This window comes from Aphis gossypii, unplaced genomic scaffold (assembly GCF_020184175.1).
Source record: "Aphis gossypii isolate Hap1 unplaced genomic scaffold, ASM2018417v2 Contig00905, whole genome shotgun sequence".
Classification (NCBI taxonomy): Eukaryota; Metazoa; Arthropoda; class Insecta; order Hemiptera; family Aphididae; genus Aphis; species Aphis gossypii.
This window is the reverse complement of record NW_026083351.1, coordinates 2053-28802: the sequence shown is the minus strand read 5'-3', so window position 1 is coordinate 28802 and position 26750 is coordinate 2053. Positions and strand designations below refer to the sequence as shown.

At 23.2% G+C, this 26750-nt stretch overlaps 1 protein-coding gene across 1 annotated transcript; it reads left to right on the top strand.

Moving 5' to 3' along the window:
• Window positions 1-342: 342 nt before the first annotated feature.
• On the top strand, window positions 343-2019 carry LOC126555543 (FLYWCH-type zinc finger-containing protein 1-like). The gene is made up of 3 exons (XM_050210452.1): window positions 343-840; window positions 903-981; window positions 1661-2019. The coding sequence occupies exons 1-3, from the start codon at window positions 541-543 to the stop codon at window positions 2017-2019; spliced, it is 738 nt and encodes a 245-aa protein (XP_050066409.1). The 5' UTR covers window positions 343-540.
• The last annotated feature ends 24731 nt before the right edge of the window (window positions 2020-26750 follow it).

Below are 26750 nucleotides of genomic sequence, written 5' to 3'. Positions count from 1 at the left end.
TACTATTATATCATAGTATCATTTCTACAGTTATAACTTATAAATGTTTAAAGTTTAGACGAGTGGAGTGGTATAAGAGTACTTCGCTAAACGTTGGTCCACTATTCCACTCGTTTAAATTTTAAAGTTTTAATACCTATAACTAATAATAATTAATAAACTTTGATTTTTAATATAGATCCAAATACTTATTATTCTTCACATTATTGGTTGCAGTATTAAATACAATATAAGTATATAACGATGACACAATGTATGTTCGGTGTCGCGTCAAAATGTCGCGGTAATTTTGTCGCTGTAAAAAGATTGCAGCAAAAACGCCGCGATAAAAATGTCGCCAAAACAAAAATGTCGCAGGTAGTAATATATCGCCGTAGTCGCCGATGTGGCTCGCAGTTCCGGTTTTCATTCGATCGTAGGTATGATTAGATTAGATTAAAGTAACATAGGTAATAAAACGAAAATAAAGTTCAGTATACATATTAGTGTGTAATCTGCAACCGTAACAGAAACTCTATAATATAATATAATCTGTACGTTATGGCATTTGAGTATATAATAAACCAAAAAAATGGAAAATTACTGAATTTTAATTCTTTTTTATACAAGAAAGAAAGAGAAAACGAAAATAAAATTATTTGGAAGTGCGTAGAGTATAATGCAAAGAAATGTCGCGGTCGATTACATTCATCTGGACAAAGTGTAGTTCATACTACTGAACATAACCATGTGGCCGATATTGCAAAAGTTGAAGCTAAAGAAGCAATGGCAAGACTTAAAAATATTGCAAAAACTACTCAACTTAGTACCCATTCTGTATTAGGAACACTGACATTACAGGTATATAGTTTATAAACATAATATAACATTTTCAAATAATTATTTTTAGTTTATGATTTTAGACCACTTCCAACATAGCTGGACAATTTCCGAGTACAACAGGATTAAAACGAACAATTCAACGAGTTAGAAAAATAGAAAGATCAGCTCCTCCTGATCCAAAATCAGTAACTGAACTCAAAATACCAGATAATTACACAAAAACTTCAACCGGTGAGCTTTTTTTAAAATATGATAGCATTGATTACGAAAATAACTTAGACCGGTTTTTAATTTTTACTACCGACAACAATTTACAATTGATGGAACAATGTGAACATTGGTTATGCGATGGTACATTTTCTTGCGTACCTAGTATTTTCCACCAACTCTATACTATTCATGGAATAAATTATTCAAAAGTTGTACCAGCTGTTTATATACTTCTTCCTAATAAAAAAGAAGATACTTACAAACGTATGTTTTTTAGCATTAAAATTTTTAAAACCACAGCTTAATCCAAAATCAATGACGTTTGATTTTGAAAAAGCTGCTATGAACGCTTCAAAATATGTTTTTCCATCAATTAACATTAAAGGGTTTTTTTTCCATTTAACACAATCTATTTGGCGACATGTACAATCAAATGGGCTACAAGTTAGGTATACAAACGATTCAAATTTTGCACTCGAATTAAGAAAACTAGCAGCCTTAGCTTATGTGCCTGAAAATAATGTAATTTCAGCATTTGAATCTCTGTTGGATTCCGAGTTTTATAGAGAAAATGAAGAGAGTTTATCAGGTTTAATTAACTATTTTGAAGACACATGGATCGGAAGACCCTGCCGGAGAGCGAGAAGAGCCCCTTTATTTTCTATAAATGTATGGAATTGTTATGCATTATTAAAGTATGATATTCCACGAACTAACAATTCAGTCGAGGGTTGGCATAATTGTTTTAGTTCAATGTTAAGTTCTCGTCATCAATCTATTTGGATTTTTATCAATTCACTGAAAAAAGAAGAAAGCTTAAACCGTCTAAAAGTTGAACAGTATATTGCTGGCATCAAACCTCCGAAAAAGAAAAAATACAAAGATTCTGCAATTCGACTTAAAGCCATTTGTGATGATTATGAAAATCGATCAATTGACGACTACCTGCGTGGAATTTCGTATAACTTCCAATATCAATTGACATAAAAATACAATTTATTATTTTATTTATTACAACATTTTTAATTATTATTATTTTTTTGTGTACTCTATACATTATAAAATTATACGATGTATAGATTATTTCTAGACACAATTTTATCGGCTGAAATACCAGATACCTTATCATAATATCATAGTAACTAATTTTAAAATATCAATATAAAATATAAATGCGATAATGAACACTGCGACGAGCAGTTTGTACTTTGTAATCTGTGTTCGTTTTACGTATAATAGGTATGTGTATTGTGTAGTACTACTCTGTACTCTGTAAGTCTATAAAATCAATTTTTGGCAACATATTTTTGCATATAAATCCGAACCCTAATTATAATATATTAGTATTATATTAATCCTATTTTTGACATCGCGATATTTTTATATTCGCGACATTTTTGTGTTCGCAACATTTTAACCGCGACATTTTTATAGCGACATTTTTACAGCGACAAAATTACCACATTATGACGTGTATCCTGTAATCCTGTAATCTTAATGAAAAATCTAGAAAAATATTGAATTTTACGAAGATTATAATGGAAAGGTTATAAATTCAAGGAATCTTGGAAAATTCCAGAGAAAAATGGAATAAATGGTGATATTTTTTGATATAATACATATTTAAGGTTATAAATTCAAGGAATCTTGGAAAAGTCAAGGAAAAAATGGAATGAATCTTGATTATATTGGATATAATACTTATTTTAGGTGATAAATGTAAGGAATCTTTGAAAAATCTAGAAAAATATTGAATTTTACGAAGATTCTAATGGAAATAATACATATTTGAGGTTATAAATGCAAGGAATCATTGAAAAATCTAGAAAAATATTGAATTTTACGAAGATTATAATGGAAATAATACATATTTGATGTTATAAATTCAAGGATTCTTGGAAAATTCCAGAGAAAAATGGAATAAATGGTGATATTTTTGGATATAATACATATTTAAGGTTATAAATTCAAGGAATCTTGGAAAAGTCCAGAGAAAAATGGAATAAATGGTGAATTTTTTGGATATAATACATATTTAAGGTTATAAATTCAAGGAATCTTGGAAAAGTCAAGGAAAAAATGGAATGAATCTTGATTATATTGGATATAATACTTATATTAGGTGATAAATGTAATGAATCTTTGAAAAATCTAGAAAAATATTGAAATTTACGAAGATTCTAATGGAAATAATATATATTTGAGGTAATAAATGCAAGGAATCATAGAAAAATCTAGAAAAATATAGAATTCTATAAAGATTCTAATGGAAATAATTCATATTTGAGGACATAAATGCAAATAATCTTTGAAAAATCTAGATAAATATTGAATTTTACGAAGATTCTAATGGAAATAATACATATTTTAAGTTATAAATTCAAGGAATCTTGGATAATTTCAGAAAAAAATGGAATAAATGGTGAATTTTTTGGATATAATACATATTTAAGGTTATAAATGCAAGGAATCTTTGAAAAATCTAGAAAAATATGGTATTTTACGAAGATTATAATGGCAATAATACATATTTGAGGTTATAAATTCAAGGAATCTTGGAAAAGTCAAGGAAAAAATGGAATGAATCTTGATTACATTGGATATAATACTTATTTTAGGTGATAAATGTAAGGAATCATTGAAAAATCTAGAAAAATATTGAATTATACGAAGATTCTAATGGAAATAATACATATTTGAGGTTATAAATGCAAGGAATCATAGAAAAATCTAGAAAAATATTGAATTTTAGAAGATTATAATAGAAATAATACATATTTGAGGTTATAAATGCAAGGAATCATTGAAAAATCTAGAAAAATATTGAATTATACGAAGATTATACTGGCAATAATACATATTTGAGGTTATAAATTCAAGGATTCTTGGAAAATTCCAGAAAATAATGGAATTAATGGTGATATTTTTGGATATAATACATATTTAAGGTTTTTAATGCAAGGAATCTTGGAAATATCCAGAGAAAAATGGAATAAATTGTGAACTTTTTAAATATAATACATATTTAAGGTTATAAATTCAAGGAATCTTGGAAAATTCCAGAAAATAAGGGAATTTATGAATATTCTATTGGAAATTATACATATTTGAGGTTTCAAATAAGGGGATTTTAAGATAATTTTAGAAAAATTGAATAAATATAGATTTTATTGGATATAATACTAATATGAAGTTATAAATGCAAGGAATCTTGGATAATTTCAGAAAAAAATGGAATAAATGGTGAATTTTTTGGATATAATACATATTTAAGGTTATAAATTCAAGGAATCTTGGAAAAGTCAAGGAAAAAATGGAATGAATCTTGATTATATTGGATATAATACTTATTTTAGGTGATAATTGTAAGGAATCTTTGAAAAATCTAGAAAAATATTGAATTTTACGAAGATTCTAATGGAAATAATACATATTTGGGGTTATAAATGCAAGGAATCATTGAAAAATTTAGAAAAATATTGAATTTTACGAAGATTATAATGGAAATAATACATATTTGATGTTATAAATTCAAGGATTCTTGGAAAATTCCAAAAAATAATGTAATTAATGGTGATATTTTTGGATATAATACATCTTTGAGGTTATAAATTCAAGGAATCTTGGAAAAGTCCAGAGAAAAATGGAATAAATGGTGAATTTTTTGGATATAATACATATTTAAGGTTATAAATTCAAGGAATCTTGGAAAAATCAAGGAAAAAATGGAATGAATCTTGATTATATTGGATCTAATACTTATTTTAGGTGATAAATGTAAGGAATCATTGAAAAATCTAGAAAAATATTGAATTTTACGAAGATTCTAATGGAAATAATACATATTTGAGGTTATAAATGCAAGGAATCATAGAAAAATCTAGAAAAATATGAATTTTAAGAAGATTATAATAGAAATAATACATATTTAAGGTTATAAATGCAAGAAATCTTGGAAAAATCTAGAAAAATATTGAATTTTACGAAGATTCTAATGGAAATAATACATATTTGAGGTTATAAACTCAAGGAATCTTGGAAAATTCCAGAAAATAATGGAATTAATGGTGATGTTTTTGGATATAATACATATTTGAGGTTATAAATTCATGGAATCTTGATAAATTCTAGAAAATTATGGAATTTATGGTGATATTTTTAGAAATAATACATATTTAAGGTTATAAATTCAAGAAATCTTGGATATATTCAGAAAAAAATGAAATAAATGGTAAATTTTTTGGATATAATACATATTTAAGGTTACGAATGAAAGGAATCTTGGAAAAATCTAGATAAATATTGAATTTTACGAAGATTCTAATGGAAATAATACATATTTGAGGTTATAAATTCAAGGAATCTTGGAAAATTCCAGAAAATAATGGAATTAATGGTGAATTTTTTGGATATAATACATATTTAAGGTTATAAATGCAAGAAATCTTGGAAAAATCTAGAAAAATATTGAATTTTACGAAGATTCTAATGGAAATAATACATATTTGAGGTTATAAATTCAAGGAATCTTGGAAAATTCCAGAAAATAATGGAATTAATGGTGATATTTTTGAAAATAATACATATTTAAGGTTATAAATTCAAGGAATCTTGGAAAAGTCAAGGAAAAAATGGAATGAATCTTGATTATATTGGATATAATACTTATTTTAGGTGATAAATGTAAGGAATCATTGAAAAATCTAGAAAAATATTGAATTTTACGAAGATTCTAATGGAAATAATACATATTTGAGGTTATAAATGCAAGGAATCATTGAAAAATCTAGAAAAATATTGAATTCTACAAATATTCTAATGGAAATAATACATATTTGATGTTATAAATTCAAGGATTCTTGGAAAATTCCAGAAAATAATGGAATTAATGGTGAATTTTTTGGATATAATACATATTTAAGGTTATAAATGCAAGAAATCTTGGAAAAATCTAGAAAAATATTGAATTCTACAAAGATTCTAATGGAAATAATACATATTTGAGGATATAAATGTAAATAATCTTTGAAAAATCTAGAAAAATATGGTATTTTACGAAGATTCTAATGGAAATAATATATTATTTTAAGATTAAAATCAAGGAATCTTGGATAATTTCAGAAAAAAATGGAATAAATGGTGAATTTTTTGGATAAATACATATTTAAGGTTATAATTCAAGGAATCTTGGAAAAGTCAAGGAAAAAATGGAATGAATCTTGATTATATTGGATATAATACTTATATTAGGTGATAAATGTAATGAATCTTTGAAAAATCTAGAAAAATATTGAAATTTACGAAGTTCTAATGGAAATAATATATATTTGAGGTAATAAATGCAAGGAATCATAGAAAAATCTAGAAAAATATAGAATTCTATAAAGATTCTAATGGAATAATTCATATTTGAGGACATAAATGCAAAAATCTTTGAAAAATCTAGATAAATATTGAATTTTACGAAGATTCTAATGGAAATAATACATATTTTAAGTTATAAATTCAAGGAATCTTGGATAATTTCAGAAAAAATGCAATAAATGGTGAATTTTTTGGATATAATACATATTTAAGGTTATAATGCAAGGAATCTTTGAAAAATCTAGAAAAATATGGTATTTTACGAAGATTATAATGGCAATAATACATATTTGAGGTTATAAATTCAAGGAATCTTGAAAAGTCAGGAAAAAATGGAATGAATCTTGATTATATTGGATATAATACTTATTTTAGGTGATAAATGTAAGGAATCATTGAAAAATCTAGAAAAATATTGAATTATACGAAGATTCTAATGGAAATAATACATATTTGAGGTTATAAATGCAAGGAATCATAGAAAAATCTAGAAAAATATTGAATTTTAAGAAGATTATAATAGAAATAATACATATTTGAGGTTATAAATGCAAGGAATCATTGAAAAATCTAGAAAAATATTGAATTATACGAAGATTATACTGGCAATAATACATATTTGAGGTTATAAATTCAAGGATTCTTGGAAAATTCCAGAAAATAATGGAATTAATGGTGATATTTTTGGATATAATACATATTTAAGGTTTTTAATGCAAGGAATCTTGGAAATATCCAGAGAAAAATGGAATAAATTGTGAACTTTTTAATATAATACATATTTAAGGTTATAAATTCAAGGAATCTTGGAAAATTCCAGAAAATAAGGGAATTTATGAATATTCTATTGGAAATTATACATATTTGAGGTTTCAAATAAGGGGATTTTAAGATAATTTTAGAAAAAATTGAATAATATAGATTTTATTGGATATATACTAATATGAGTTATAAATGCAAGGAATCTTGGATAATTTCAGAAAAAAATGGAATAAATGGTGAATTTTTTGGATATAATACATATTTAAGGTTATAATTCAAGGAATCTTGGAAAAGTCAAGGAAAAAATGGAATGATTCTTGATTATATTGGATATAATTACTTTTTTAGGTGATAATTGTAAGGAATCTTTGAAAAATCTAGAAAAATATTGAATTTTACGAAGATTCTAATGGAAATAATACATATTTGGGGTTATAAATGCAAGGAATCATTGAAAAATTTAGAAAAATATTGAATTTTACGAAGATTATAATGGAAATAATACATATTGATGTTATAAATTCAAGGATTCTTGGAAAATTCCAAAAATAATGTAATTAATGGTGATATTTTTGGATATAATACATCTTTGAGGTTATAAATTCAAGGACTCTTGGAAAAGTCCAGAGAAAAATGGAATAAATGGTGAATTTTTTGGATATAATACATATTTAAGGTTATAATTCAAGAATCTTGGAAAAATCAAGGAAAAAATGGAATGAATCTTGATTATATTGGATATAATACTTATTTTAAATGATAAATGTAAGGAATCTTTGAAAAATCTAGAAAAATATTGAATTTTACGAAGATTCTAATGGAAATAATACATATTTGAGGTTATAAATGCAAGGAATCATTGAAAAATCTAGAAAAATATTGAATTTTACGAAGATTCTAATGGAAATAATACATATTTGAGGTTATAAATTCAAGGAATCTTGGAAAATTCCAGAAAATAATGGAATTAATGGTGATGTTTTTGGATATAATACATATTTGAGGTTATAAATTCAAGGAATCTTGAAAAATTCCAGAAAATAATGGAATTAATGGTGATGTTTTTGGATATAATACATATTTAAGGTTATAAATTCAAGAAATCTTGGATATATTCAGAAAAAAATGGAATAAATGGTAAATTTTTTGGATATAATACATATCTAAGGTTACGAATGCAAGGAATCTTGGAAAAATCTAGATAAATATTGAATTTTACGAAGATTCTAATGGAAATAATACATATTTTAAGTTATAAATTCAAGGAATCTTGGAAAAGTCAAGGAAAAAATGGAATGAATCTTGATTATATTGGATATAATACTTATTTTAAATGATAAATGTAAGGAATCTTTGAAAAATCTAGAAAAATATTGAATTTTACGAAGATTCTAATGGAAATAATACATATTTGATGTTATAAATTCAAGGATTCTTGGAAAATTCCAGAAAATAATGGAATTAATGGTGAATTTTTTGGATATAATACATATTTAAGGTTATAAATGCAAGGAATCTTGGAAAAATCTAGAAAAATATTGAATTCTACAAAGATTCTAATGGAAATAATACATATTTGAGGATATAAATGCAAATAATCTTTGAAAAATCTAGAAAAATATGGTATTTTACGAAGATTCTAATGGAAATAATATATATTTTAGGTTATAAATTCAAGGAATCTTGGAAAATTCCAGAGAAAAATGGAATAAATGGTGATATTTTTTGATATAATACATATTTAAGGTTATAAATTCAAGAAATCTTGGATATATTCAGAAAAAAATGAAATAAATGGTAAATTTTTTGGATATAATACATATTTAAGGTTACGAATGCAAGGAATCTTGGAAAAATCTAGATAAATATTGAATTTTACGAAGATTCTAATGGAAATAATACATATTTTAAGTTATAAATTCAAGGAATCTTGGATAATTTCAGAAAAAAATGGAATAAATGGTGAATTTTTTGGATATAATACATATTTAAGGTTATAAATGCAAGGAATCTTGGAAAAATCTAGAAAAATATTGAATTTTACGAAGATTATAATGGAAATAATACATATTTGATGTTATAAATTCAAGGATTCTTGGAAAATTCCAGAAAATAATGGAATTAATGGTGATATTTTTGAAAATAATACATATTTAAGGTTATAAATTCAAGGAATCTTGGAAAAGTCAAGGAAAAAATGGAATGAATCTTGATTATATTGGATATAATACTTATTTTAAATGATAAATGTAAGGAATCTTTGAAAAATCTAGAAAAATATTGAATTTTACGAAGATTCTAATGGAAATAATACATATTTGAGGTTATAAATGCAAGGAATCATTGAAAAATCTAGAAAAATATTGAATTTTACGAAGATTATAATGGAAATAATACATATTTGATGTTATAAATTCAAGGATTCTTGGAAAATTCCAGAAAATTATGGAATTAATGGTGAATTTTTGGGATATAATACATATTTAAGGTTATAAATGCAAGGAGTCTTGGAAAAATCTAGAAAAATATTGAATTCTACAAAGATTCTAATGGAAATAATACATATTTGAGGATATCAATGTAAATAATCTTTGAAAAATCTAGAAAAATATGGTATTTTACGAAGATTCTAATGGAAATAATATATATTTTAGGTTATAAATTCAAGGAATCTTGGAAAATTCCAGAGAAAAATGGAATAAATGGTGATATTTTTTGATATAATACATATTTAAGGTTATAATTCAAGAAATCTTGGATATATTCAGAAAAAAATGGAATAAATGGTAAATTTTTTGGATATAATACATATTTAAGGTTACGAATGCAAGGAATCTTGGAAAAATCTAGAAAAATATTGAATTTTACGAAGATTCTAATGGAAATAATAAATATTTTAAGTTATAAATTCAAGGATCTTGGATAATTTCAGAAAAAAATGGAATAAATGGTGAATTTTTTGGATATAATACATATTTAAGGTTATAAATGCAAGGAATCTTGGACAAATCTAGAAAAATATTGAATTTTACGAAGATTATAATGGAAATAATACATATTTGATGTTATAAATTCAAGGATTCTTGGAAAAATCCAGAAAATAATGGAATTAATGGTGATATTTTTGAAAATAATACATATTTAAGGTTATTAATTCAAGGAATCTTGGAAAAGTCAAGGAAAAAATTTAATGAATCTTGATTATATTGGATATAATACTTATTTTAGGTGATAAATGTAAGGAATATATGAAAAATCTAGAAAAATATTGAATTCTACAAAGATTCTAAAGGAAATAATACATATTTGAGGATATAAATGCAAATAATCATTAAAAAATCTAGAAAAATATTGAATTTTACGAAGATTATAATGGAAATAATACATATTTGAGGTTATAAATTCAAGGAATCTTGGAAAATTCCAGAAAATAATGGAATTAATGGTGATATTTTTGGATATAATACATATTTAAGGTTATAAATGCAAGGAATCTTGGAAAAATCTAGAAAAATATTGAATTCTACAAAGATTCTAAAGGAAATAATACATATTTGAGGATATAAATGCAAATAATCTTTGAAAAATCTAGAAAAATATGGTATTTTACGAAGATTCTAATGGAAATAATATATATTTTAGGTTATAAATTCAAGGAATCTTGGAAAAGTCAAGGAAAAAATGGAATGAATCTTGATTATATTGGATATAATACTTATTTTAGGTGATAAATGTAAGGAATCTTTGAAAAATCTAGAAAAATATTGAATTTTACGAAGATTCTAATGGAATAATACATATTTGAGGTTATAAATGCAAGGAATCTTGGAAAAATCTAGAAAAAATTGAATTCTACAAAGATTCTAATGGAAATAATACATATTTGAGGTTATAAATGCAAGGAATCATAGTAAAATCTAGAAAAATATAGAATTTTAAGAAGATTATAATAGAAATAATACATATTTGAGGTTATAAATGCAAGGAATCATTGAAAAATCTAGAAAAATATTGAATTTTACGAAGATTCTAATGGAAATAATACATATTTTAAGTTATAAATTCAAGGAATCTTGGAAAAGTCAAGGAAAAAATGGAATGAATCTTAATTATATTGGATATAATACTTATTTTAGGTGATAAATGTAAGGAATCTTTGAAAAATCTAGAAAAATATTGAATTTTACGAAGATTCTAATGGAAATAATACATATTTGAGGTTATAAATGCAAGGAATCATTGAAAAATCTAGAAAAATATTGAATTTTACGAAGATTATAATGAAAGTAATACATATTTGACGTTATAAATTCAAGGATTCTTGGAAAATTCCAGAAAATTATGGAATTAATGGTGAATTTTTTGGATATAATACATATTTAAGGTTATAAATGCAAGGAATCTTGGAAAAATCTAGAAAAATATAGAATTCTACAAAGATTCTAATGGAAATAATACATATTTAAGGATATAAATGCAAATAATCTTTGAAAAATCTAGAAAAATATGGTATTTTACGAAGATTATAATGGCAATAATACATATTTGAGGTTATAAATTCAAGGAATCTTGGAAAAGTCAAGGAAAAAATGGAATGAATCTTGATTATATTGGATATAATACTTATTTTAGGTGATAAATGTAAGGAATCATTGAAAAATCTAGAAAAATATTGAATTTTACGAAGATTCTAATGGAAATAATACATATTTGAGGTTATAAATGCAAGGAATCATAGAAAAATCTAGAAAAATATTGAATTTTAAGAAGATTATAATAGAAATAATACATATTTGAGGTTATAAATGCAAGGAATCATTGAAAAATCTAGAAAAATATTGAATTATACGAAGATTATACTGGCAATAATACATATTTGAGGTTATAAATTAAAGGATTCTTGGAAAATTCCAGAAAATAATGGAATTAATGGTGATATTTTTGGATATAATACATATTTAAGGTTTTTAATGCAAGGAATCTTGGAAATATCCAGAGAAAAATGGAATAAATTGTGAACTTTTTGAATATAATACATATTTAAGGTTATAAATTCAAGGAATCTTGGAAAATTCAAGAGAAAAATAGAATAAATGGTGATATTTTTTGATATAATACATATTTAAGGTTATAAATTCAAGGAATCTTGGAAAAGTCAAGGAAAAAATGGAATGAATCTTGATTATATTGGATATAATACTTATTTTAGGTGATAAATGTAAGGAATCTTTGAAAAATATAGAAAAAATATGAATTTTACGAAGATTCTAATGGAAAATAATACATATTTGAGGTTATAAATGCAAGGAATCTTTGAAAAATCTAGAAAAATATTGAATTTTCGAAGATTCTAATGGAAATAATACATATTTGAGGTTATAAATTCAAGGAATTTTGGAAAATTCCAGAAAATAAGGGAATTTATGAATATTCTATTGGAAATTATACATATTTGAGGTTTCAAATAAGGGTATTTTAAGATAATTTTAGAAAAATTGAATAAATATAGATTTTATTGGATATAATACTTATTTTAGGTGATAATTGTAAGGAATCTTTGAAAAATCTAGAAAAATATTGAATTTTACGAAGATTCTAATGGAAATAATACATATTTGGGGTTATAAATGCAAGGAATCTTGGAAAATTCCAGATAATAATGGAATTAATGGTGATATTTTTGGATATAATACATCTTTGAGGTTATAAATTCAAGGAATCTTGGAAAAGTCCAGAGAAAAATGGAATAAATGGTGAATTTTTTGGATATAATACATATTTAAGGTTATAAATTCAAGGAATCTTGGAAAAGTCAAGGAAAAAATGGAATGAATCTTGATTATATTGGATATAATACTTATTTTAGGTGATAAATGTAAGGAATCATTGAAAAATCTAGAAAAATATTGAATTTTACGAAGATTCTAATGGAAATAATACATATTTGAGGTTATAAATGCAAGGAATCATTGAAAAATCTAGAAAAATATTGAATTATACGAAGATTATAATGGCAATAATACATATTTGAGGTTATAAATTCAAGGAATCTTGGAAAAGTCAAGGAAAAAATGGAATGAATCTTGATTATATTGGATATAATACTTATTTTAGGTGATAAATGTAAGGAATCTTTGAAAAATATAGAAAAATATTGAATTTTACGAAGATTCTAATGGAAATAATACATATTTGAGGTTATAAATGCAAGGAATCTTTGAAAAATCTAGAAAAATATTGAATTTTACGAAGATTCTAATGGAAATAATACATATTTGAGGTTATAAATTCAAGGAATTTTGGAAAATTCCAGAAAATAAGGGAATTTATGAATATTCTATTGGAAATTATACATATTTGAGGTTTCAAATAAGGGTATTTTAAGATAATTTTAGAAAAATTGAATAAATATAGATTTTATTGGATATAATACTTATTTTAGGTGATAATTGTAAGGAATCATTGAAAAATCTAGAAAAATATTGAATTTTACGAAGATTCTAATGGAAATAATACATATTTGGGGTTATAAATGCAAGGAATCTTGGAAAATTCCAGATAATAATGGAATTAATGGTGATATTTTTGGATATAATACATCTTTGAGGTTATAATTCAAGAATCTTGGAAAAGTCCAGAGAAAAATGGAATAAATGGTGAATTTTTTGGATATAATACATATTTAAGGTTATAAATTCAAGGAATCTTGGAAAAGTCAAGGAAAAAATGGAATGAATGTTGATTATATTGGATATAATACTTATTTTAGGTGATAAATGTAAGGAATCATTGAAAAATCTAGAAAAATATTGAATTTTACGAAGATTCTAATGGAAATAATAAATATTTGAGGTTATAAATGCAAGGAATCATAGAAAAATCTAGAAAAATATAGAATTTTAAGAAGATTATAATAGAAATAATACATATTTGAGGTTATAAATGCAAGGAATCATTGAAAAATCTAGAAAAATATTGAATTATACGAAGATTATAATGGCAATAATACATATTTGAGGTTATAAATTCAAGGATTCTTGGAAAATTCCAGAAAATAATGGAATTAATGGTGAATTTTTTGGATATAATACATATTTGAGGTTATAAATTCAAGGAATCTTAAAAATTCCAGATAATAAGGGAATTTATGATGATATTTTTAGATATAATACATATTTAAGGTTATAAATTCAAGAAATCTTGGATATATTCAGAAAAAAATGGAATAAATGGTAAATTTTTTGGATATAATACATATTTAAGGTTATAAATGCAAGGAATCTTGGAAAAATCTAGAAAAATATTGAATTTTACGAAGATTATAATGGAAATAATACATATTTGATGTTATAAATTCAAGGATTCTTGGATAATTTCAGAAAAAAATGGAATAAATGGTAAATTTTTTGGATATAATACATATTTAGGTTATAAATGCAAGGAATCTTTGAAAAATCTAGAAAAATATTGAATTTTACGAAGATTTTAATGGAAATAATACATATTTGATGTTATAAATTCAAGGATTCTTGGATAATTTCAGAAAAAAATGGAATAAATGGTGAATTTTTTGGATATAATACATATTTAAGGTTATAAATGCAAGGAATCTTGGAAAAATCTAGAAAAATATTGAATTTTACGAAGATTATAATGGAAATAATACATATTTGATGTTATAAATTCAAGGATTCTTGGAAAATTCCAGAAAATAATGGAATTAATGGTGATATTTTTGAAAATAATACATATTTAAGGTTATAAATGCAAGGAATCATTGAAAAATCTAGAAAAATATTGAATTATACGAAGATTATACTGGCAATAATACATATTTGAGGTTATAAAATCAAGGATTCTTGGAAAATTCCAGAAAATAATGGAATTAATGGTGATATTTTTGGATATAATACATATTTAAGGTTTTTAATGCAAGGAATCTTGGAAATATCCAGAGAAAAATAGAATAAATGGTGATATTTTTTGATATAATACTTATTTTAGGTGATAAATGTAAGGAATATATGAAAAATCTAAAAAAATATTGAATTTTACGAAGATTCTAATGGAAATAATACATATTTGAGGTTATAAATGCAAGGAATCATTAAAAAATCTAGAAAAATATTGAATTTTACGAAGATTATAATGGAAATAATACATATTTGATGTTATAAATTCAAGGATTCTTGGAAAATTCCAGAAAATTATGGAATTCATGGTGAATTTTTTGGATATAATACATATTTAAGGTTATAAATGCAAGGAATCTTGGAAAAATCTAGAAAAATATTGAATTCTACAAAGATTCTAAAGGAAATAATACATATTTGAGGATATAAATGCAAATAATCTTTGAAAAATCTAGAAAAATATGGTATTTTACGAAGATTCTAATGGAAATATTATATATTTTAGGTTATAAATTCAAGGAATCTTGGAAAAGTCAAGGAAAAAATGGAATGAATCTTGATTATATTGGATATAATACTTATTTTAGGTGATAAATGTAAGGAATCTTTGAAAAATCTAGAAAAATATTGAATTTTACGAAGATTCTAATGGAAATAATACATATTTGAGGTTATAAATGCAAGGAATCTTGGAAAAATCTAGAAAAATATTGAATTCTACAAAGATTCTAATGGAAATAATACATATTTGAGGTTATAAATGCAAGGAATCATAGAAAAATCTAGAAAAATATTGAATTTAAAGAAGATTATAATGGAATAATACATATTTGAGGTTATAAATGCAAGGAATCATTGAAAAATCTAGAAAAATATTGAATTTTACGAAGATTATAATGGCAATAATACATATTTGAGGTTATAAATTCAAGGATTCTTGGAAAATTCCAGATAATAATGGAATTTATGGTGATATTTTTAGATATAATACATATTTAAGGTTATAAATTCAAGAAATCTTGGATATATTCAGAAAAAAATGGAATAAATGGTAAATTTTTTGGATATAATACATATTAAATTTAAGGTTACGAATGCAAGGAATCTTGGAAAAATCTAGATAAATATTGAATTTTACGAAGATTCTAATGGAAATAATACATATTTGAGGTTATAAATGCAAGGAATCATAGAAAAATCTAGAAAAATATTGAATTTTAAGAAGATTATAATAGAAATAATACATATTTGAGGTTATAAATGCAAGGAATCATTGAAAAATCTAGAAAAATATTGAATTATACGAAGATTATACTGGCAATAATACATATTTGAGGTTATAAATTCAAGGATTCTTGGAAAATTCCAGAAAATAATGGAATTAATGGTGATATTTTTGGATATAATACATATTTAAGGTTTTTAATGCAAGGAATCTTGGAAATATCCAGAGAAAAATGGAATAAATTGTGAACTTTTTGAATATAATACATATTTAAGGTTATAAATTCAAGGAATCTTGGAAAATTCCAGAGAAAAATAGAATAAATGGTGATATTTTTTGATATAATACATATTTAAGGTTATAAATTCAAGGAATCTTGGAAAAGTCAAGGAAAAAATGGAATGAATCTTGATTATATTGGATATAATACTTATTTTAAATGATAAATGTAAGGAATCTTTGAAAAATCTAGAAAAATATTGAATTTTACGAAGATTCTAATGGAAATAATACATATTTGAGGTTATAAATGCAAGGAATCATAGAAAAATCTAGAAAAAAATATTGAATTTAAAGAAGATTATAATGGAAATAATACATATTTGATGTTATAAATTCAAGGATTCTTGGAAAATTCCAGAAAATAATGGAATTAATGGTGATATTTTTGAAAATAATACATATTTAAGGTTATAAATTCAAGGAATCTTGGAAAAGTCAAGGAAAAAATGGAATGAATCTTGATTATATTGGATATAATACTTATTTTAAATGATAAATGTAAGGAATCGTTGAAAAATCTAGAAAAATATTGAATTTTACGAAGATTCTAATGGAAATAATACATATTTGAGGTTATAAATGCAAGGAATCATAGAAAAATCTAGAAAAAAATATTGAATTTAAAGAAGATTATAATAGAAATAATACATATTTGAGGTTATAAATGCAAGGAATCATTGAAAAATCTAGAAAAATATTGAATTATACGAAGATTATACTGGCAATAATACATATTTGAGGTTATAAATTCAAGGATTCTTGGAAAATTCCAGAAAATAATGGAATTAATGGTGATATTTTTGGATATAATACATATTTAAGGTTTTTAATGCAAGGAATCTTGGAAATATCCAGAGAAAAATGGAATAAATTGTGAACTTTTTGAATATAATACATATTTAAGGTTATAAATTCAAGGAATCTTGGAAAATTACAGAGAAAAATAGAATAAATGGTGATATTTTTTGATATAATACTTATTTTAGGTGATAAATGTAAGGAATATATGAAAAATCTAGAAAAATATTGAATTTTACGAAGATTCTAATGGAAATAATACATATTTGAGGTTATAAATGCAAGGAATCATTAAAAAATCTAGAAAAATATTGAATTTTACGAAGATTATAATGGAAATAATACATATTTGATGTTATAAATTCAAGGATTCTTGGAAAATTCCAGAAAATTATGGAATTCATGGTGAATTTTTTGGATATAATACATATTTAAGGTTATAAATGCAAGGAATCTTGAAAAATCTAGAAAAATATTGAATTCTACAAAGATTCTAAAGAATAATACATATTTGAGGATATAAATGCAAATAATCTTTGAAAAATCTAGAAAAATATGGTATTTTACGAAGATTCTAATGGAAATATTATATTTTTAGGTTATAAATTCAAGGAATCTTGGAAAAGTCAAGGAAAAAATGGAATGAATCTTGATTATATTGGAAATAATACATATTTGAGGTTATAAATGCAAGGAATCATTGAAAAATCTAGAAAAATATTGAATTTTACGAAGATTCTAATGGAAATAATACATATTTGAGGTTATAAATGCAAGGAATCTTGGAAAAATCTAGAAAAATATTGAATTCTACAAAGATTCTAATGGAAATAATACATATTTGAGGTTATAAATGCAAGGAATCATAGAAAAATCTAGAAAAATATAGAATTTTAAGAAGATTATAATAGAAATAATACATATTTGAGGTTATAAATGCAAGGAATCATTGAAAAATCTAGAAAAATATTGAATTTTACGAAGATTATAATGGCAATAATACATATTTGAGGTTATAAATTCAAGGATTCTTGGAAAATTCCAGAAAATAATGGAATTTATGGTGATATTTTTAGATATAATACATATTTAAGGTTATAAATTCAAGAAATCTTGGATATATTCAGAAAAAAATGGAATAAATGGTAAATTTTTTGGATATAATACATATTAAATTTAAGGTTACGAATGCAAGGAATCTTGGAAAAATCTAGATAAATATTGAATTTTACGAAGATTCTAATGGAAATAATACATATTTTAAGTTATAAATTCAAGGAATCTTGGAAAAGTCAAGGAAAAAATGGAATGAATCTTGATTATATTGGATATAATACTTATTTTAAATGATAAATGTAAGGAATCTTTGAAAAATCTAGAAAAATATTGAATTTTACGAAGATTCTAATGGAAATAATACATATTTGAGGTTATAAATGCAAGGAATCATTGAAAAATCTAGAAAAATATTGAATTTTACGAAGATTATAATGAAAGTAATACATATTTGACGTTATAAATTCAAGGATTCTTGGAAAATTCCAGAAAATTATGGAATTAATGGTGAATTTTTTGGATATAATACATATTTAAGGTTATAAATGCAAGAAATCTTGGAAAAATCTAGAAAAATATAGAATTCTACAACGATTCTAATGGAAATAATACATATTTAAGGATATAAATGCAATAATCTTTGGAAAAATCTAGAAAAATATTGAATTTTACGAAGATTCTAATGGAAATAATACATATTTGAGGTTATAAATTCAAGGAATCTTGGAAAAGTCAAGGAAAAAATGGAATGAATCTTGATTATATTGGATATAATACTTATTTTAGGTGATAAATGTAAGGAATCATTGAAAAATCTAGAAAAATATTGAATTTTACGAAGATTCTAATGGAAATAATACATATTTGAGGTTATAAATGCAAGGAATCATTGAAAAATCTAGAAAAATATTGAATTTTACGAAGATTATAATGGAAATAATACATATTTGAGGTTATAAATTCAAGGAATCTTGGAAAAGTCAAGGAAAAAATGGAATGAATCTTGATTATATTGGATATAATACTTATTTTAGGTGATAAATGTAAGGAATCATTGAAAAATCTAGAAAAATATTGAATTTTACGAAGATTCTAATGGAAATAATACATATTTGGGGTATAAATGCAAGGAATCTTTGAAAAATCTAGAAAAATATTGAATTTTACGAAGATTCTAATGGAAATAATACATATTTGAGGTTATAAATTCAAGGAATTTTGGAAAATTCCAGAAAATAAGGGAATTTATGAATATTCTATTGGAAATTATACATATTTGAGGTTTCAAATAAGGGTATTTTAAGATAATTTTAGAAAAATTGAATAAATATAGATTTTATTGGATATAATACTTATTTTAGGTGATAATTGTAAGGAATCATTGAAAAATCTAGAAAAATATTGAATTTTACGAAGATTCTAATGGAAATAATACATATTTGGGGTTATAAATGCAAGGAATCTTGGAAAATTCCAGATAATAATGGAATTAATGGTGATATTTTTGGATATAATACATCTTTGAGGTTATAAATTCAAGAATCTTGGAAAAGTCCAGAGAAAAATGGAATAAATGGTGAATTTTTTGGATATAATACATATTTAAGGTTATAAATTCAAGGAATCTTGGAAAAGTCAAGGAAAAAATGGAATGAATCTTGATTATATTGGATATAATACTTATTTTAGGTGATAAATGTAAGGAATCATTGAAAAATCTAGAAAAATATTGAATTTTACGAAGATTCTAATGGAAATAATACATATTTGAGGTTATAAATGCAAGGAATCATAGAAAAATCTAGAAAAATATTGAATTTTAAGAAGATTATAATAGAAATAATACATATTTGAGGTTATAAATGCAAGGAATCATTGAAAAATCTAGAAAAATATTGAATTATACGAAGATTATAATGGCAATAATACATATTTGAGGTTATAAATTCAAGGATTCTTGGAAAATTCCAGAAAATAATGGAATTAATGGTGATATTTTGGATATAATACATATTTGAGGTTATAATTCAAGGAATCTTAAAATTCCAGATAATAAGGGAATTTATGATGATATTTTTAAGATAATACATATTTAAGTTATAAATTCAAGAATCTTGGATATATTCAGAAAAAAATGGAATAAATGGTAAATTTTTGGATATAATACATATTTAAGGTTATAAATGCAAGGAATCTGGGAAAAATCTAGAAAAATATTGAATTTTACGAAGATTATAATGGAAATAATACATATTGATGTTATAAATTCAAGGATTCTTGGATAATTTCAGAAAAAAATGGAATAAATGGTGAATTTTTGGATATAATACATATTTAAGGTTATAAATGCAAGGAATCTTGGAAAAATCTAGAAAAATATTGAATTTTACGAAGATTATAATGGAAATAATACATATTTGATGTTTTATAAATTCAAGGATTCTTGAAAATTCCAGGAAAATAATGGAATTAATGGTGATATTTTTGAAAATAATACATTTTAAGGTTATAAATGCAAGGAATCATTGAAAAATCTAGAAAAATATTGAATTATACGAAGATTATACTGGCAATAATACATATTGAGGTTATAAAATCAAGGATTCTTGGAAAATTCCAGAAAATAATGGAATTAATGGTGATATTTTGGATATAATACATATTTAAGGTTTTTAATGCAAGGAATCTTGGAAATATCCAGAGAAAAATAGAATAAATGGTGATATTTTTTGATATAATACTTATTTTAGGTGATAATGTAAGGAATATATGAAAAATCTAAAAAAATATTGAATTTTACGAAGATTCTAATGGAAATAATACATATTTGAGGTTTAAATGCAAGGAATCATTAAAAAATCTAGAAAAATATTGAATTTACGAAGATTAATGGAAATAATACATATTTGATGTATAAATTCAAGGATTCTTGGAAAATTCCAGAAAATTATGGAATTCATGGTGAATTTTTGGATATAATACATATTTAAGGTTATAAATGCAAGGAATCTTGGAAAAATCTAGAAAAATATTGAATTCTTCTACAAAGATTCTAAAGGAAAAATACATATTTGAGGATATAAATGCAAATAATCTTTGAAAAATCTAGAAAAATATGGTATTTTACGAAGATTCTAATGGAAATATTATATATTTTAGGTTATAAATTCAAGGAATCTTGGAAAAGTCAAGGAAAAAAATGGAATGAATCTTGATTATATTGGATATAATACTTATTTTAGGTGATAATGTAAGGAATCTTTGAAAAATCTAGAAAAATATTGAATTTTACGAAGATTCTAATGGAAATAATACATATTGAGGTTATAAATGCAAGGAATCTTGGAAAAATCTAGAAAAATATTGAATTCTACAAAGATTCTAATGGAAATAATACATATTTGAGGTTATAAATGCAAGGAATCATAGAAAAATCTAGAAAAATATAGAATTTTAAGAAGATTATAATAGAAATAATACATATTTGAGGTTATAAATGCAAGGAATCATTGAAAAATCTAGAAAAATATTGAATTTTACGAAGATTATAATGGCAATAATACATATTTGAGGTTATAAATTCAAGGATTCTTGGAAAATTCCAGATAATAATGGAATTTATGGTGATATTTTTAGATATAATACATATTTAAGGTTATAAATTCAAGAAATCTTGGATATATTCAGAAAAAAATGGAATAAATGGTAAATTTTTTGGATATAATACATATTAAATTTAAGGTTACGAATGCAAGGAATCTTGGAAAAATCTAGATAAATATTGAATTTTACGAAGATTCTAATGGAAATAATACATATTTGAGGTTATAAATGCAAGGAATCATTGAAAAATCTAGAAAAATATTGAATTTTAAGAAGATTATAATAGAAATAATACATATTTGAGGTTATAAATGCAAGGAATCATTGAAAAATCTAGAAAAATATTGAATTATACGAAGATTATACTGGCAATAATACATATTTGAGGTTATAAATTCAAGGATTCTTGGAAAATTCCAGAAAATAATGGAATTAATGGTGATATTTTTGGATATAATACATATTTAAGGTTTTTAATGCAAGGAATCTTGGAAATATCCAGAGAAAAATGGAATAAATTGTGAACTTTTTGAATATAATACATATTTAAGGTTATAAATTCAAGGAATCTTGGAAAATTCCAGAGAAAAATAGAATAAATGGTGATATTTTTGATATAATACATATTTAAGGTTATAAATTCAAGGAATCTTGGAAAAGTCAAGGAAAAAATGGAATGAATCTTGATTATATTGGATATAATACTTATTTTAAATGATAAATGTAAGAATCTTTGAAAAATCTAGAAAAATATTGAATTTTACGAAGATTCTAATGGAAATAATACATATTTGAGGTTATAAATGCAAGGAATCATAGAAAAATCTAGAAAAAATATTGAATTTAAAGAAGATTATAATGGAAATAATACATATTTGATGTTATAAATTCAAGGATTCTTGGAAAATTCCAGAAAATAATGGAATTAATGGTGATATTTTGAAAATAATACATATTTAAGGTTATAAATTCAAGGAATCTTGGAAAAGTCAAGGAAAAAATGGAATGAATCTTGATTATATTGGATATAATACTTATTTTAAATGATAAATGTAAGGAATCGTTGAAAAATCTAGAAAAATATTGAATTTTACGAAGATTCTAATGGAAATAATACATATTTGAGGTTATAAATGCAAGGAATCATAGAAAAATCTAGAAAAAAATATTGAATTTAAAGAAGATTATAATAGAAATAATACATATTTGAGGTTATAAATGCAAGGAATCATTGAAAAATCTAGAAAAATATTGAATTATACGAAGATTATACTGGCAATAATACATATTTGAGGTTATAAATTCAGGATTCTTGGAAATTCCAGAAAATAATGGAATTAATGGTGATATTTTTGGATATAATACATATTTAAGGTTTTTAATGCAAGGAATCTTGGAAAATCCAGAAAAAATGGAATAAATTGTGAACTTTTTGAATATATACATATTTAAGGTTATAAATTCAAGGAATCTTGGAAATTACAGAGAAAAATAGAATAAATGGTGATATTTTTTGATATAATACTTATTTTAGATTTAGGTAAATGTAAGAATATATAAAAATCTAGAAAAATATTGAATTTTACGAAGATTCTAATGGAAATAATACTATTTGAGGTTATAAATGCAAGAATCATTAAAAATCTAGAAAAATATTGAATTTACGAAGATTATAATGGAAATAATACATATTGATGTTATAAATTCAAGGATTCTTGGAAAATTCCAGAAAATTATGGAATTCATGGTGAATTTTTTGGATATAATACATATTTAAGGTTATAAATGCAAGGAATCTTGGAAAAATCTAGAAAAATATTGAATTCTACAAAGATCTAAAGGAAATAATACATATTTGAAGGATATAAATGCAAATAATCTTTGAAAAATCTAGAAAAATATGGTATTTTACGAAGATCTAATGAAATATTATATATTTTAGGTATAAATTCAAGGAATCTTGGAAAAGTCAAGGAAAAAATGGAATGAATCTTGATTATATTGGATATAATACTTATTTTAGGTGATAAATGTAAGGAATCTTTGAAAATCTAGAAAAATATTGAATTTTACGAAGATTCTAATGGAAATAATACATATTTGAGGTTATAAATGCAAGGAATCTTGAAAAATCTAGAAAATATTGAATTCTACAAAGATTCTAATGGAAATAATACATATTTGAGGTTATAAATGCAAGGAATCATAGAAAATCTAGAAAAATATAGAATTTTAAGAAGATTATAATAGAAATAATACATATTTGAGGTTATAAATGCAAGGAATCATTGAAAAATCTAGAAAAATATTGAATTTCGAAGATTATAATGGCAATAATACATATTTGAGGTTATAAATTCAAGGATTCTTGGAAAATCCAGATAAATAATGGAATTTATGGTGATATTTTTAGATATAATACATATTTAAGGTTATAAATTCAAGAATCTTGGATATATTCAGAAAAAAATGAATAAATGGTAATTTTTTTGGATATAATACATATTAAATTTAGTTACGAATGCAAGGATCTTGGAAAAATCTAGATAAATATGAATTTTACGAAGATTCTAATGGAAATAATACATATTTTAAGTTATAAATTCAAGGAATCTTGGAAAAGTCAAGAAAAAATGGAATGAATCTTGATTATATTGGATATAATACTTATTTTAAATGATAAATGTAAGGAATCTTTGAAAAATCTAGAAATATTGAATTTTACGAAGATTCTAATGGAAATAATACATATTTGAGGTTATAAATGCAAGGAATCATTGAAAAATCTAGAAAAATATTGAATTTTACGAAGATTATAATGAAATAATACATATTTGACGTTATAAATTCAAGATTCTTGGAAATTCCAGAAATTATGGAATTAATGGTGAATTTTTTGGATATAATACATATTTAAGGTTATAATGCAGGAATCTTGGAAAATCTAGAAAAATATAGAATTCTACAAAGATTCTAATGGAAATAATACATATTTAAGGAAATAAATGAAATAATCTTTGAAAAATCTAGAAAAATATGGTATTTTACGAAGATTATAATGGCAATAATACATATTTGAGGTTATAAATTCAAGGAATCTTGGAAAGTCAAGGAAAAATGAAAAAAATGATCTTGATTATATTGGATATAATACTTATTTTAGGTGATAATGTAAGGAATCATTGAAAAATCTAGAAAAATATTGAATTTTACGAAGATTCTAAATGGAAATAATACATATTTGAGGTTATAAATGCAAGGAATCATAGAAAAATCTAGAAAAATATTGAATTTAAGAAGATTATAATAGAAATAATACATATTTGAGGTTATAAATGCAAGGAATCATTGAAAAATCTAGAAAATAATGAATTATACGAAGATTATACTGGCAATAATACATATTTGAGGTTATAAATTCAAGGATTCTTGGAAAATTCCAGAAAATAATGGAATTAATGGTGATATTTTTGGATATAATACATATTTAAGGTTTTTAATGCAAGGAATCTTGGAAATATCCAGAGAAAAATGGAATAAATTGTGAACTTTTTGAATATAATACATATTTAAGGTTATAAATTCAAGGAATCTTGGAAAAGTCAAGGAAAAAATGGAATGAATCTTGATTATATTGGATATAATACTTATTTTAGGTGATAAATGTAAGGAATCATTGAAAAATATAGAAAAATATTGAATTTTACGAAGATTCTAATGGAAATAATACATATTTGAGGTTATAAATGCAAGGAATCTTTGAAAAATCTAGAAAAATATTGAATTTTACGAAGATTCTAATGGAAATAATACATATTTGAGGTTATAAATTCAAGGAATTTTGGAAAATTCCAGAAAATAAGGGAATTAATGGTGATATTTTTGGATATAATACATCATTGAGGTTATAAATTCAAGGAATCTTGGAAAAGTCCAGAGAAAAATGGAATAAATGGTGAATTTTTTGGATATAATACATATTTAAGGTTATAAATTCAAGGAATCTTGGAAAAGTCAAGGAAAAAATGGAATGAATCTTGATTATATTGGATATAATACTTATTTAGGTGATAAATGTAAGGAATCTTTGAAAAATCTAGAAAAATTGAATTTTACGAAGATTATAATGGAATATAATACATATTTGAGTGTTATAAATTCAAGGAATCTTGGAAATTCCAGAAAAATGGAATTAATGGAATTTTTTGGATATAATACATATTTGAGGTTATAAATGCAAAAAAAGAATCTTGAAATCTAGAAAAAAATATGGAATTAAAAGAATATTATAATGGAAATAATACATATTTGATGTTATAAATTCAAGGATTCTTGGAAAATTCCAGAGAAAAATGGAATAAATGGTGATATTTTTTGATATAATACATATTGAAGGTTATAAAGTCAAGAAATCTTGGAAAAGTCAAGGAAAAAATGGAATGAATCTTGATTATATTGGATATAATACATATTTGAGGTTATAAATGCAAGGAATCATAGAAAAATCTAGAAAAATATAGAATTTTAAGAAGATTATAATAGAAATAATACCTATTTGAGGTTATAAATGCAAGGAATCATAGAAAAATCTAGAAAAAAATATTGAATTTAAAGAAGATTATAATAGAAATAATACATATTTGAGGTTATAAATGCAAGGATTCTTGGAAAATTCCAGAAAATAATGGAATTAATGGTGATATTTTTGGATATAA